The sequence below is a fragment of the Fundulus heteroclitus genome, chromosome 18, assembly GCF_011125445.2.
Source record: "Fundulus heteroclitus isolate FHET01 chromosome 18, MU-UCD_Fhet_4.1, whole genome shotgun sequence".
Classification (NCBI taxonomy): domain Eukaryota; kingdom Metazoa; phylum Chordata; class Actinopteri; order Cyprinodontiformes; family Fundulidae; genus Fundulus; species Fundulus heteroclitus.
Window position 1 is genome coordinate 3,507,083 of NC_046378.1, and position 14,621 is coordinate 3,521,703.

The window sequence follows — 14,621 nt, forward strand, 5'->3', positions numbered from 1 at the left end:
ACCTTGTGACTGAAATCGGTACAACAGCTTGCCAATCACAACAACAATCTAATATGCTGTTTTTAAATGGTATGTTGCTATGGTGAATTTTTACTTAAAGGGGATATTATGTTGTATTCTGTTCTATTTTGGGTCTGCTTCTCTTACTGACTTCCATGTTAGCAAGCTGTTGGTCTTTTGCCAAGATAACATACCAAATGCTGCACTCTGTGCTGGGAACTCTGGGAAATATAATAAGATTTTGTTGACGAACCAGGAAGTAAACATGGGCTACACTCTGAAACAAAGTAGTTCCGGACCGTACCTCTAGGTTTGAAAGGAGAAAAACGTGACTCAGACATTGTTGATGAAGAGGATTGATTGTTTATAGGGAATGTTACTTACATGATGTAGGTTAATTTTATAGTATAATACCTTATTGTTTTTTGCAAAAAATAAAATGTTGACGATTAAATTAAATTAAATATTAAATATTCAAACAATATTCAAACAACATAAATAGTCTAATTGAGATATATTAAAACATAGGTTTGTTACAAGACAAAAAACTATTTTGAAAGACCTCAGTTTAAAGCTTTTAACCATGGAGCTAATTTGTTAAAGTAAAAATCACTGAAATATCTGATCCAAGAGTAACAAAACTCCCACACATGATTTTTTCATTGTATCTTCATTTAATTTAAGGAACTTGCTCAAGGAAGTTAATTTCACATCACACACCGTAATGCATAGTTAATTTGGATAACCATCACACATTTGGATATATCACCTTTATTTCCATTTTTAATTAAGAAACATGTCTGTAGAAAAATGTCATAACTGAGTGTTTCTACCTTGTGTTGCAGGTGTGTTGTTCAGTATTGAAGTAACATCCACATTCTTTGCTGTGAGGAACTACTGGAGAGGATTCTTTGCAGCTACCTTTAGTGCCTTCATCTTCAGAGTGTTAGCTGTTTGGAACAGAGACGAAGGTAACATCACTGTGCTCAGACTATATCTATCCTCTCACTTCCAGGGTCTCAACATCAATTACTTGATTACAACTTAAAGTACTGCTACTTGTTTACACACATCTGACTAATTGTATTGCTAAAAATGTGAGAGATTTTAAGTTCATATCCTGGACGAGCCCCCAAATTAGTTAGCGTCTGCAACTTAAAATGGCTCAAATAAAAATATTTTTTATCTGTAGTTGTACATTTGTGCATATGGTGAAAAACTAAGATGAAGCTCTATTTAAAAGGTTTTGAAATCTATATTTCAAGAAGTAGTCATAGAAGGGAAAGTCAATGTCTTCAGTTTTTCAGGGGTCATTTTATTAAGGATTAAGCTATAAAATAAAAAAGAGAAGCAAACCAAAGCTTCCATGGTTTCTGCTATATCCCATGTGGCTCAGTGTCATGTGGAGAGCAATCAAGATACCAGTATCTAGTTTCAAGGTAGAGTTCCAGGCTGTGTTGTCAGACCAAACTTATTCTTGAGGTTGTTTGGCCAGGAAATGTGTTGGTTCCTTCCGTCTGCATGTCCAGCTCCACCGCATAGACGGGGATTAATGTTTAAACCAGTGGTCTTAAACTGCAGTCCCTGAAGGCAGTTTAGTGTTCTACAACTTTAAGATGTGTCTCTGCTTCAACACAACAACACAAATATGAGCTCATTAGTAGACCTTGACCGCATGCTAGTGAGATAGTTTAGTTTGATGCAGATGTGTAGGGCAAGCGACACATCTAAAAGTTGCAGGACACCGGAGCTTGAGGATTTGACTTAGAGCCCACTGGTTCAAATTCACTTTGTTGAGTGAACAGGATGAACGAAAACTAGACAGCGTTTTTACTTTGACGCTGGATTTACCCACCTCTGGTGACAACATGGTTTGACTCCACTATCATTAAAACCAGGAGCCCCAATCATAAACCAGGCAAAACTAGTGTTTGGATTAATGCCCTGAGCTTGTTCATCTAATGACTAAGTTATCACACAGGAATTGCAGGAGCCATAAACCCAATACTCCACTCATACTTCTAAAAAGTAAAAAAAAACAGTTTCTCATATTCTGAATGCAGCAGAATATGAGAAACTGTGGTGGCAGATGGAAATGTATCATGACTGAACAGGGAAAAGAATTAGTTTTCAGCACTGCACTGCCAACTCAACAAGCTGTGGGTCCCCAGTGATCTGCTAGCTACTACTCGGTATATTTCCTGCACCTAATTTTCTCTAGCCATCTGTCTACTGTGGGCTGGCTGTGTGAGGGCAGGAACTGGTCTGCAGGGCATGTTGGCTTTTTGTTATTAGAAACATAGTATGACCTGCTGTTATACTTGCACAGAAAGCTAAAACACCTAATTTGTTTGTGTAACATGTTTTGCCTTGTTTTATTTTCTGACTTGTTATATTTTTCTACTCCCACAGAGACCATCACAGCACTTTTCAAAACCCGTTTCCGTTTGGATTTCCCCTTTGACCTCCAGGAGCTTCCTGCCTTCGCTGTCATAGGGTGAGTGTTTCCTCCAAGTCATGGGTCTGCGACCTTGGCTCAAGACCCACAAGATGATCTGAAAACCTTCTATAATGCTTAATAACCTGGGCTAACAATCATGAAGAACCAACAAATGCTTTTAAATGTAGCTATAGTAAATAAATGCTGGAGTTAGCATCTTTTCAGTACTTTCACAACACAAATTATTCTGAAATAATTCCATTGAACTTTCACATCAGAATGATACTCTAGATTTAATAAGAAAATAACAATAAAAATAGTTTTCTTTTTTTCCTTACATAATTTTCCACAAAGATTAACATCCCATTGAAGAAAATGCAGCCATACTTCTTTGGCAAAAGTTAAAACCTAAAAATAGAATAACTGGCAGCAAATTCCCTTATAGTAGGTATTTATCAAAACTGAATTCTTATTTTCAAAAGGTCATGTAACACTAGTTTTATTTAGCTGGACTGAGGGCGAAAAGGGCTCCTTTGACTGTAAAGGTTGCAGACCCCTGCTCTAGGCTGTTCACAGCTTGCAATCAGTGATCATTGATAGACTTAAGGGGAAAGCACACCGGTGGCGTCAGGCATTCTTAAGGAGAACATAAAACACAAATGCCACCACATTCTAGTGCCCAAAACTGTTCTTTAGCACTTGAGTGAAAAGGTTGAAAAATGTTTTCAATGGAAAAATATACACAACTCAAAAACTCGCCCTTATAAACACAAGGACACAATGAAGATATTTCCCAATTAATTTCTTGAGATTGGGTCTTCTAGTAACAATGTTTAAGTGAACATATAAAAAGGAAATGCTAAGCTAATAATTTGAAGTTGTTCTTTTAGATTTCCATTGTGGACATTTGTATGGCATAATCAACAGATGTGTGTGTCATAACTAATTTATAGCGTGCAATGCCACCTGCTGGCATAACTACATAACTGCATTTGACTAAAATTCGGTGATCCGTTCCGCTTCAGTGCAATTCTGTGTGACAAAGGTTTCCCTATACACTGTGAAAAAAGCTGCCATACACACAGTACTACAGTTGTTTGTTCAGTCTATCCTCTCAAATTAAAGTATGGTACAAATGTAAACCTACCAAGACATGGCCTGTTTAGAGTTGGTTATTGTTATGTGTGTTACTGGCCTCTGCCAGCTCAACGTTGTAAAAGGGATCTCCATCTCAGTGAGACTTTCCTTAATTAAATAAAGGTTATATACAAATAAAAAAGAAACAACTCCACAGCTCTGTAGGGAGAGTCTGTTGGCAGGGCAGTTATTAGTCAGGAACTTTACAAATCTGATCCATACAAAATGGTAGTAAGATAAAAGCCAATGCGCTGAACATATGGACCTACAAGGAAAGGTCCACACAGGACAAGGAAAGCTGGCCAGAATTGATAGAAAGTTTGGTGGAGTTAAACGGAGGACAATCCTGAAAGAAAACCTGACAGGAACAGAGGTTCACCTCCCAACCAGACAACAACCCTAAAAATAGAGGCAGCGGTATCATGCAATGCTTCAGCTCAGAATCACCACTCAGGTTGTTAAAAGTCCTGCTAACCACCTAATTATTGGATTCAGGTGTGCTGAAGCAGAGACGCGTGTAAATGTTGCAGGAAATGAGCGCTTGAGGACTGGAGTTTTATGCCCAGATTTACATCAACGCACTCAAGGGTTAGAATTAAGCCTCCACAAATTTAGTGTTCTTGCAATACCGCTGTACACAATATGCATATCCTAAGATTTGGATACTTTTAGAAAATTCTGTAAATTCTGGGTGAGAAGTTCTCACGATTAAAACATATTTTTATGGTTTGCTAAATGGTTGTTTAAAACCGATTTTGCCAGGTCATTTACACGTTAGGAGTCATCTTTTTTGGTTAAGTGCAGAAGGAAGCAAATCAACAATTCCCTGTGCCAAAAAAAAAAAATGTTGTCCTTCAATCTTGACTGGTGATCCCATTTATTATGGCACCTTGTTGAGTTTTATTCAGGAGCTTCACTTCCTGTAGCATGAGGAGGGATTTCCTCTGGGATGGGCTGCATAAGTGTCCTAACATGGATAATTCAGTCCTGTTCAGCAGCTGCCTGTGCTATGAGGGATGCCCTATTTTATCCTGTCGTAGCCTCGGGGCTTTTTCTGGCTGTGAATGATACAGAAAGCCCTGCAAAATAGCTGCTGCAAAGACGGGAGGGATGCTCTCTTCCTTCCAGGCCCCGTTCTTCTACCTCCTTCCATCCAGATGAAAGCCTGTGCTTGTGAAGAAGCTGTTTACAGGCTTCAGAAGAACATCGCCCTTTTCATCGTTTGGTGCTTTCTGTGATCCCTTATGTCCGAAATATTCATTCTAACTTAGACATCAGTGACTCCTGTGCCTGAAACTGCCCCTGCATTGCTTAGTCTCAGTTTTACGCCTTTTTACGCTTTGTGCCAACATGTGTGAGGGACAGCATGCTTATCCGTTCATCTTCCTTCACCAGGATCCATGTAGCGGGGAAAGTCGGTCATTGTTTCAGTCAAACAATGATTGACATGCTGCCAAGGGCATGTCTTGGAAGAGTTACTTCCCATTCTACTTAATGTTTGTTTCACCTTTGAGCACCAAGTATTTGGCTTGGTGAACCACAACCTTATTACTGCAAACAAAAACATTCACTCATGGAAAAACATGCACTCCCTGTTGAAACCTCCAGAGGCTTTAACATACTAAAACGTGCTCATATTTGCATTTACCATAGTAGACCATTATCCCGGCAGGCTCTGTGTGATTTTTATGAAGCTGTCGGAAACGTTTCTTCAGCAAATCAAAACTTGTTCATTTGACATTTCCAAGAGAGAATGGACTGAATGTGTTCAGCATCTTCTCGGTCATTTTCATGTGTACAATGTCCTTGTTCAGTAAAATGTAAGTCAGGTGTTTGTATTTAAGGTATGAATTATTGTATGGGTCTACAATAAGTATGGATTAGTTTAAGATTATCATAGTAAAATAACCATGATTAAAATACCTAAGCATTACAGAATCACAGTATTTATACCATATTTTTTAATAAAAATGTATGCCATGTTCTTTATGGGTTTTAGTTTAAAACAAAATTATCAACGAATTGTACCGCTGCTGAGATGGCATACACTATTGATTATAACACTTATTATCTATAACATGTATTTCTGCTAGGGCTGTCAGTTTTAACGTGTTAACTTTGTTAGACCATAACGCCGACATTTTTTTTGAGGCACATTAATCACGTTAATGTTTTATTTTCCCGCAGCGCTCTCCGAAGTGTTTTTTTTTTTTTTTTTTTTTTTACCCTCGGCGCTTTCCGTAGTTCCAAGAATGCTAGAGACTGTAGCAAAACAGACCCAAGCTCACTGTTGCCAAGTCCGCTTATTTCATGCGACTTTGGGCTTCTTTTTTCTAAGGCCACTTGATCTTATTTATTTCCACATTTTAACTTTATCAAAAGCAATAGCTATTTCCACTACAGCTGTTCAAAAAGGGAGCCAGCAACATAGGATGGACTTAGCTGGCATGACTACCTTACATGGTCTATTATTTGCCTTTACACTTAATTATCTCCAAAATTGTTTGTGGATTCTTTACCAAATACTAAAATACTTACAAAATTATTTTTTAAAGTGGAGTGGTGGCCTAGTGGTTAGAGCAGGGCGCTTACATTCTGAGATGGCTGCAGGGACCCGGTTCGAACCCTGCAGACTGCCATTATGGGTCCCCGAGCAAGGCACTTAACCCAGATTGCTCCCCTGTAAAGCTGCCCATTACTCCCATAAGGATTGGGGAAATGCAGAAGACAAATTTCATTGGAATGTCCAATTGTAGAGACAAAATAAAGATTCCTTTTTTTTGTTAGTAATCAACTACCAGCAGTTAGTCCTACAGTAGCCTCTGTTTGCTGTTTGAGATGCACAAGTAACATCCATACATCTATTGCCAATACCCGCCAATCTGTCCAGGGTCTCGTTGGGGGGCGAGCTGGCACCTGTGTCTCTTTGTTACGACACTTAGAAACTCTAAGTTACGACATTCATAACTAAGAGTTTCCTTACAATTCAGTTTATTTGCATAGCACCAATTCACAATACAACGCCTCAAAGCATGTTACAAAATCAGTTCTATGTAATCATATGGATAGATTTTATGAAAAGTTTTCTATCAAAGGAAGCAGCAGATCGCTTTGAGTCATTGACTTGCGTCGTTCACTCCTAGATGAGGCTGTAGCGACAGTGGACAGTTGCTGCCATTGTCTATCAATTCAATTCAACATTTGTTGTTTGCTGTTGTTGACTGCTTTCTGCAAACTGATGTCCTTCAGGGCATCAAGACATTAACACTTCCATTCCGTACTTCCATATCCAAGCTGCATTTTTCAAATCATATATATATATATATATATATATATATATATATATATATATATATATATATATATATATATATATATATATATATATATATATATATATATATATATATAATTTTGAAAATAATTTCAGAAAATAGGACTCTCATGTAGGTAATGCATTTTTTTTTAAATAAATGTAAATGCAAACCTTTCCACAATCCACAATCGTTCTTTTATTATGGGGACTTCCACAGCTGCCTCCTTTTCCTGATCCTCTGATCCAGGGAGATATTTGTTTCTTGCTCTTCTCCAAGCCTTCTTTGAAGGAACCTCTATGGGTGGTTTGCATTAAAAATAAAAAGTGACAACAGGTTATGGAGGGCTTCAAATGACTCCTCCATTACCTAACACCTCCTCAAGCAGAACCTCCTCTGCCCTAGCTTTAACTTTTCAGAAACTGTAATTCTAACAGCTAAACGCTCGGTTTGTTTTAAAAAAGAGGCCGGCCAAAAGCATACCTGCTGTGTTTTCTTTATGCTTCGCCAGGGGGGTTAAAGACTACCTCATCATCCTGGTCATTATTTATTCAAAGGTATTTGATGGAATTAATAATGCAGCAAGATGAATTTATAAGCATTAGACCGTCTGCGTAGCTGCCTGTTCTCCACACACTTCTTTCCGGTTTCTCTCTCCTCTGGCTTCCATAAAGAGGACTCCCACAGCGCTTTTAAATGCGTACTTATATAAACCTCTCCTTTGGCTTTTTCTCCTGCTCCCCCGCACATCCCCAGCTGACAGCGTCTGTCTCACTGTTAGCTGTAATTTTCTGTTTTTATATTCAATCATTTTCCTTCTGTCATTGTATGTCTTTGTTCCGCTATTGTCCTCTCTTTCTTCTCTGTATTTACATTATGCAGTTCCTCCACATCATCTCCCTCTCTGACCGTACGTGCTTTATGACTTCACTGCATCACATTCGCACTTACTCCTGACACGCGCCTCCAGCGCATTAACAGCCTCATTACGGTCCCATTGTTTTTACGGTGGCCAAACGCACTGAGAACTGCGCACGGAGGTGGTTCTACAGACTTGATGGCTTGCTTTGTTTACTCTTGAACTAATTTATTCCATTTAGTTTCACTTTGATCATACAAAGTGCTCCCTCATGCCAAGTAAGGAAAACACAGAACTAAGTCCCCCGTTTTCTCTCTCTGCAGTATTGCCAGTGGATTCGGTGGTGCTTTGTTCGTCTACCTGAACCGACTGATTGTCCAGTTCATCAGAAAACAAAAGACCATCAACAAATTCCTCATGAAAAAGTAGGTACATGTGATGAAGTATCTGAAGGATATTTCAGAAGGGTTGCACTCTCTACCCAGCTCCAAGTTTTCTACATTGTTTTGAATGAGTCATACCCTGTAGGATATACTAGTGGGCAGGTATGAAACAGTCTGCTGTATTTGGGGATATTTTAAAAAATCGCCTTCAAAGGTTTTATTGTTTTGCTTTTAAAAAAAAAAAAAAAAAACTACTTTAAGTTAAAGGTATAAACAATCAATCATTATTAGGGGTGTTATAGGCTTATGAGATGATACAAAATGTTATGGGAATGAACCTCCTATTTGAAGGTGAATGTTTCAAGCTTGACCACCTGTTGTACCTATGTATGACTTAGTCTAGTTTGAAAGGAAGTAGTAACTGAGTTGCCCTTTGTTGACAGTCAGCTGTTCACAGGAAAAGCTGACTAGACCCAGTCAAAAAAGCATTTTGGACCAAGCATGTGGCAGCATGTTGGGTAGAAAAGAGACAGACTATGAACGATCAGCAGGAATGCTGCGCCTGGCTAACTGCTAGCTTCTAGCAAGGCCACAGCACAGTTACCACCTACATCAGGGTTGCCTTTCAGCCATAAAGGGCTATTTCAGAGTTGTTTTTTTTAATGAGTGGCATATGTTTTGGATTCTCAAGTAAAAAATTATTCAGTTAACTAGATAATTTTACACTGAAAAAAGAGCCTTTAAAACTCAATGTAAGATTTATTAAATGTAAACTTCAAAACACAAGCATTTTATGTTTTTGGTGATATTTGGACTACTTTATAATACAAAAAAACGCTGTATATATTCTGCAATAATTGTAGATTTTTATAACAGTTTGATCTTTCTGAAATCTTGCCAAAAGCTCTGGCTCTTGAAAACCCAGTGTCATGCAGTGTGTATCCTGTGAACTGGCTGTATCGTTACATTTCTACTGTAGGATATTTAAGTCCAGGCTTTTATGATTTTCACATTTGTGAGCCTAATCCCAAATAACATGGAAAATCTTTAATTTTCCTGTTCTGAAAAACCAAGTCAAGGTTCCATTGATTTCAAACTGTTTTAAGGAAAGTTTGTCCAGCGTCGAATTATTCAGTTCGATTTACATCCAAGCTCAAAATTATTCATACCCTGGTGCTTTTTACTTCAACTAAGAACTTTTTCTGATGGGAAATGAGACAGACATCTGTGGAAAGATAATAATACCATGCAAAGGAGTATGTGTTTTGAAAAATAATTTATTTTTATTTACAATTGATAACAAAAAGTTGCAAATGTAAATGGAGTTATACTCTATCCACTTTAGAACTTGATCCAAGTTCTAAAATATATTTATTTGCTATAAAACCGAGTAAGGAGAGAAAGTGAACTAGTTTACGTGGCTCATCAAAACCCAGGTTTGCTATTGTCAGTTTTTGCAAAGCATTTTATCTTTAAATGTTTGTATTTTCTGTCGAGTTTTCAATTAGGCTTCTTTAATACAAAACTACTTGTTTTATGGTTTTAAATTAATAATACATATACAGTGATGAGCTTGAAGGACACACCTTCATATCCACAACAGTATGAGCTTACACTAACTTAACGGACAGTCACGGGTTAGCCATGGCAAGACAGAACAGATGTGTGAAAGAGAGTGACCCAAGTGGAGCTGTGAGGTTACAGGGTGCAGAGATAAAGCAGGTGGAGCATTTCAAATACTCGGGGTCAACAGTCTAGAGCCACAGTTTGGAAAAAAGTGAGGAAACTTGTCAAAGCAGGTTGGAACGGGTTGAGAAAAGTGTCAGGTGTGTTGTGTGATAAAATTACTGGCGAGAATGAAAAGAAAGGTGTACATGACGGTGGTGAGACCAGTGATGTTGTGTGGTTTAGACAGTGGCACGGAGGAAGAGTCAGGAGGCAGAGCTGGAGGTGGCAGAAAGGAATATGTTGAGATTATCTTTGGGAGGGATGAGGATGGATAGGACCAGAAGGAAGACCAAAGAGGACATTTCTGGATGGAGTGAAGGAGGACATGAAGGTATTTAGCCTGAGAAAGGAAGATGCAGATGATTGGGTTAGATGGAGACTAAATACTCGCTGTGGCAACCCCTGAAAGGGAAATGCCAAAAGTAGAAGAACAGATGAAGTCACAGGCTGACAGCTACTGGATATCACTTTGTAAAACAGACTTTGCACCCCTCATTATTACTTTTATTTATTATTATATATCTCAGTCACTTCTGCAATAATAAAAGCTATTAGGTAACAGCTTTTGAAAATGTGTTTTATAAAAATAAATTGTCAAATCATTCTCTCTTACAGATTATAATGTTGCAATTAAACCTATGTGACAATAATTACAACCTGTTTTTTAAGGGAACAAAAAGTGAAAAATGTACAGTTGAATAAAAATGTATTTCTATTGGTTAGCCCAACTATTCAGAATTTTTTTTTTTTTTTTGCACCTCTTGTTCTCTCAGACGACTGCTGTATCCAGCACTGGTCACTTTACTGATTTCAACGCTGACATTCCCACCTGGATTTGGACAGTTTATGGCCGGAAAGGTATGGTCGCCACACCTTTCAAATGTTTGGATAGAGCTAATAAGAATAGTATGCTTAGCAACAAGGTTTCTGAATGTGTTGTTTCTATTGTTTTAACTGTCTTTTGTATAAACCACCTAGAGTCACATGGCTGCAGTTTTTGAGTTCCAATCTTTGGCCTTTATTCATCGAGACACATTTCAGACATGTGGCACTTTGTAATTAACCGGATGTAAACATGTCAGTCCGAATTGTTATACTTACTGACAAAAATCTGTCAACTGTCCATAAGGATTGAGCCAATTTGAAGTTAATTTAGTACGCCTGACAATCGGCAATGGTAACATAGATAATTCCCATTGTTAATGGTAGGGTCATGAGGAGCATGATGTGTTGGCAGCTTCCAGAGCATTCATCAGGCAGTCCCAACAGTGAGTGAAGGTCAGCTGACAGAGAAGGCCTTCTTGGATACATTAAAGACATACCCAGCACTTTAAGGAGTTTGATAGGCATCACATTAAGGAAGTGCTTCAGGTTAATGCTTGGCTCATAGAGTTGTGCAGTTGCTAGGTGGTCTAGCGTTGGAAACCTCATGTTTGACATGTATAAAAAAGGGTGGCTAGTCGGTTGATTTTCAGCTTGATCTGCCATCATGGTTGGCGACCTACTTTTTGTCTTATTTTTTTTAAATCAACACTCATCGTTGTTGTTTTTTTCAGTTTCAATTTGATGCTTAAAAATAAATTTGAGGAACAACAAAAGTTGTAAGAAGTCTTTTTAAATGGGAGCTGATCATCCAGCTGCTACAATGGACTTTGGTGGATGCTGTTGATTTTGTTTCTTCCTCATTTTGGACCAGTTTAGGTTATTCCTCACCCATCAGGAGTCATATGCCACAGACTCAAAGGGTCTTTACTCTCATGGGATTACACCAGGCCTACTGTTTACCATTAAATGTTGATAAATGTTATTGTAGCTAACAGCTTTAAGTAATCCAGAAAGAAAAAAAAGCTTGTGGAAGATAAAGGGTAGAAAAGTGTCTTTCTCTTTTTTTGGCCTCCGGTTATAATAGGGGGTATAAATGTGTGCGTGAGTATTAGTGAGTCATCAGTGTACGATGGAGACATGGACAAACATATTGTCCTTTTGCTCCTGGGATGACTCATGAGCATGTGTTTGTGCCTTCTCCCATTTTATCCCCTTCATCCGGTTAATTATCGGAATTAGAAAAAGAATAGGCTGTCCATCCTTTATACGTGCGCACACACACACACACAAACACACACACACACACACACACACACACAAAGGTTGGTACACACAAGTCTAGAGAGACGAGTACACACAGATTTGCTGCCTCTCCTAGCCATAGCTCCTAATAAGAATGTGATAAAGACTTCTGAAGCTCTGCCCATGCTGGCGTACTCCTCTTAAAGCTCTTCTCTTTGGAGTACCCACTTAAAAACGTGTATCTGTGATCCCTTTGTCTTCACGGCACACTCTTCATCATCATCTCTGGCAGTGGGGAACTTTATCTCCAACACTGTCTGCAGCTGATGTGGTTTTTAAACGGCTGCCACAGTATAATCCCTGACAGATATTGTAGAATTTAAATCTTTGGTGACATTTTGTAAAACCTTGAGCTCATCATCTTTTCCTGTGCTCACATTCAGAGGGTGGAGTTTGGACTAGCGGCTACTGCAAGTTTCACATGAACTGCGGGTTATTTCTAGTCTTCACTAAAACAGGAGTTAATTATGCCCTGAGTCAACAAACATGCCTACCTGTAAGGAAGCAGGTGTGAGTGAAAATTATAAACAAATATCACGACAAGTTAAAGGACAAACTTCCCTAATTCAGCTTGAAAGAACCTACTAATGCTTTGTACTTGTGTTGGTACTGCCCCCTTAACCAGATATCACTTAGATCCTGCTGGGCATTGCTATCTATACGAGTTAAATATGGAGAAAAAATGTCAGCATGTCAGCGACGGTCATGTCCTTTCATATCAGACCCAATTATTCCACTGTTAAAAGAAAAAATGGTTGGCCACTATAACAGTGTAGTTCTTTAGTTCAGGGAAAATGAAACTGGGTTTATTGTAGTGCCATCTTTCTTGGTAACTGCTTCTCTACATTGCTGGCAGATGGTTTGTCTGGCGTTCTTCCTCCATCTTCTTTGCACAAGAGACATGGATCTCTGTGGATTCTGCCTCAAGTTCAAAGGAAGACCACAAAAACAACAAAGCTGTTTGTCTTTCTGCAGATATACCTCAGTAATGGTTCTACTCCCCCTGATTGAATAGTATTCTACCTATAGAGGTACATGGCAACGTGATCAATATGTTTTTGAAGAGCTACTTATATGCTCAATAATGCCAGTTCCCTCATTGTTAAACCAACAAATTCAATATTACTGAAAAACATATGTTGCACACACACTTTCACCAACATTTTTGTTTTAGGAATTATCGTCATTTCAGTGATGCAGAACTCTCCTGATGCCCACAAATATTGAATATCGGAAGAGATTAGGGAAAAAAGACACTGTAAACTATTCAGATTAAGGATTTTAATCTATTATAGATTTTATGTAATCTGTCATAGTCTGTGGACTGATTTTAATAGAGGAAAAACACAACAAAACAGAATAAAGGCGTCAATCTTCACAATCCATGCTCTGAAGGATGCGTTTTTAGTTTGCTGGATACTCCAGTCCTTATGTACAACTCCAAGTGTCATAGATTTTGAAATGGAGTAGATTTATTTTTGCCTAGATGCCATATAAGTAGTGAAATAGCCCTGTAGTACTCTCTGAACATTGGAAGCTAGTTTCAGAGAAGTTTTGTTATGTGAATTGTGTAATCTACAGATCACTATTCAAGCACTTAAATGTTAATACTTTGTTCTTAAATGTACAGAATTTTCTAAAACCCCCAGAGAAAATCTAGAAATGCAAGTTAAGTGGGCAGGAATCCTGATATCACCAAGTGCTGGTTGCATTATTTTGTTACGTCACCATGTCTTCCAATGTGTTCAAATAAAGAAAAAAGGTTGGATACACAATAATGTTGCTGGTATTGGGGGGGGGGGGGAGCGTACGTTCAAGTTTGAGTTCCTCACTAATGAAAGAAACTACTAGAACTACCAAAACTCGTGTTGGTGTAGATTACGCATTTCGGGTTGGTATGAAAGTAATTTATTTCTTGTCTGCTTCCAAGAAGAAAAGTTGTGCAGGATCTCGCCAAACTATTGCAAGTTCTGCAAAAGTGCATTATATGGTTGCCGTTGGTTCCTTCAAGGCCCCTTTCAGGATTTAAATCCCTAAACAATACTATAACAATCAGGACAAGTGCATGCAAACTTGCATCATGCTATTACATTTTCCAAAATAAATTACATTGGATGGCTAGATGGTACAAGTGCTGCCCCCTGCTGCTGAATGGTAATTATTATTTTCTCTGATTTATAGTTGACTCAAAAGGAGTCTCTGGTGACTTTGCTGGACAACCGGACGTGGGCCAAACAGGGGATTGCTGAGGAATTCGACTACATTGGAAACTCCCAAGCCTGGAAACACCCGCAAGTCAACGTCTTTGTCACCCTGGTCCTCTTCATCGTCATGAGGGTAGGAGCAAAGATCTGGTGCCAACATACTGTGATCTCATAGCCTCCTAAAAACTGGCTTATACTCCACAACAGCTTAGCAGTGCCGTGTAAATTTAATCATACCCCCTGTGCCATTTACTTTTATGTTATGATTTTATGTTACATAGTAAGACAAAGTGGTACGTCATTATGGAGCAAAATTGGATGTAGTTTTCAAACCTCTGACAGATCTGAAAAGTGTGTCGTTTGTATTCTGTCTCTATGAGGTAATACTCGGATGAAATGAGACCCATCTAGCCCTGTTTGCTGTTTAGG

General features: G+C 38.5%; 1 protein-coding gene across 6 annotated transcripts in view; it reads left to right on the forward strand.

The window, feature by feature from the left end:
- The window catches only part of LOC105926762 (chloride channel protein 2), a 178,177-nt gene that overhangs the window by 91,667 nt on the left and 71,889 nt on the right, over positions 1 to 14,621 (forward strand). For all 6 annotated transcript variants that reach the window (XM_036149738.1, XM_036149739.1, XM_036149740.1 and 3 more), the window contains 5 exons: positions 846 to 971; positions 2,413 to 2,497; positions 8,074 to 8,175; positions 10,635 to 10,719; positions 14,170 to 14,325. In XM_036149738.1, the coding sequence (XP_036005631.1) occupies positions 846 to 971; positions 2,413 to 2,497; positions 8,074 to 8,175; positions 10,635 to 10,719; positions 14,170 to 14,325 (554 nt within the window). The remainder of the gene's footprint in view (positions 1 to 845; positions 972 to 2,412; positions 2,498 to 8,073; positions 8,176 to 10,634; positions 10,720 to 14,169; positions 14,326 to 14,621) is intronic.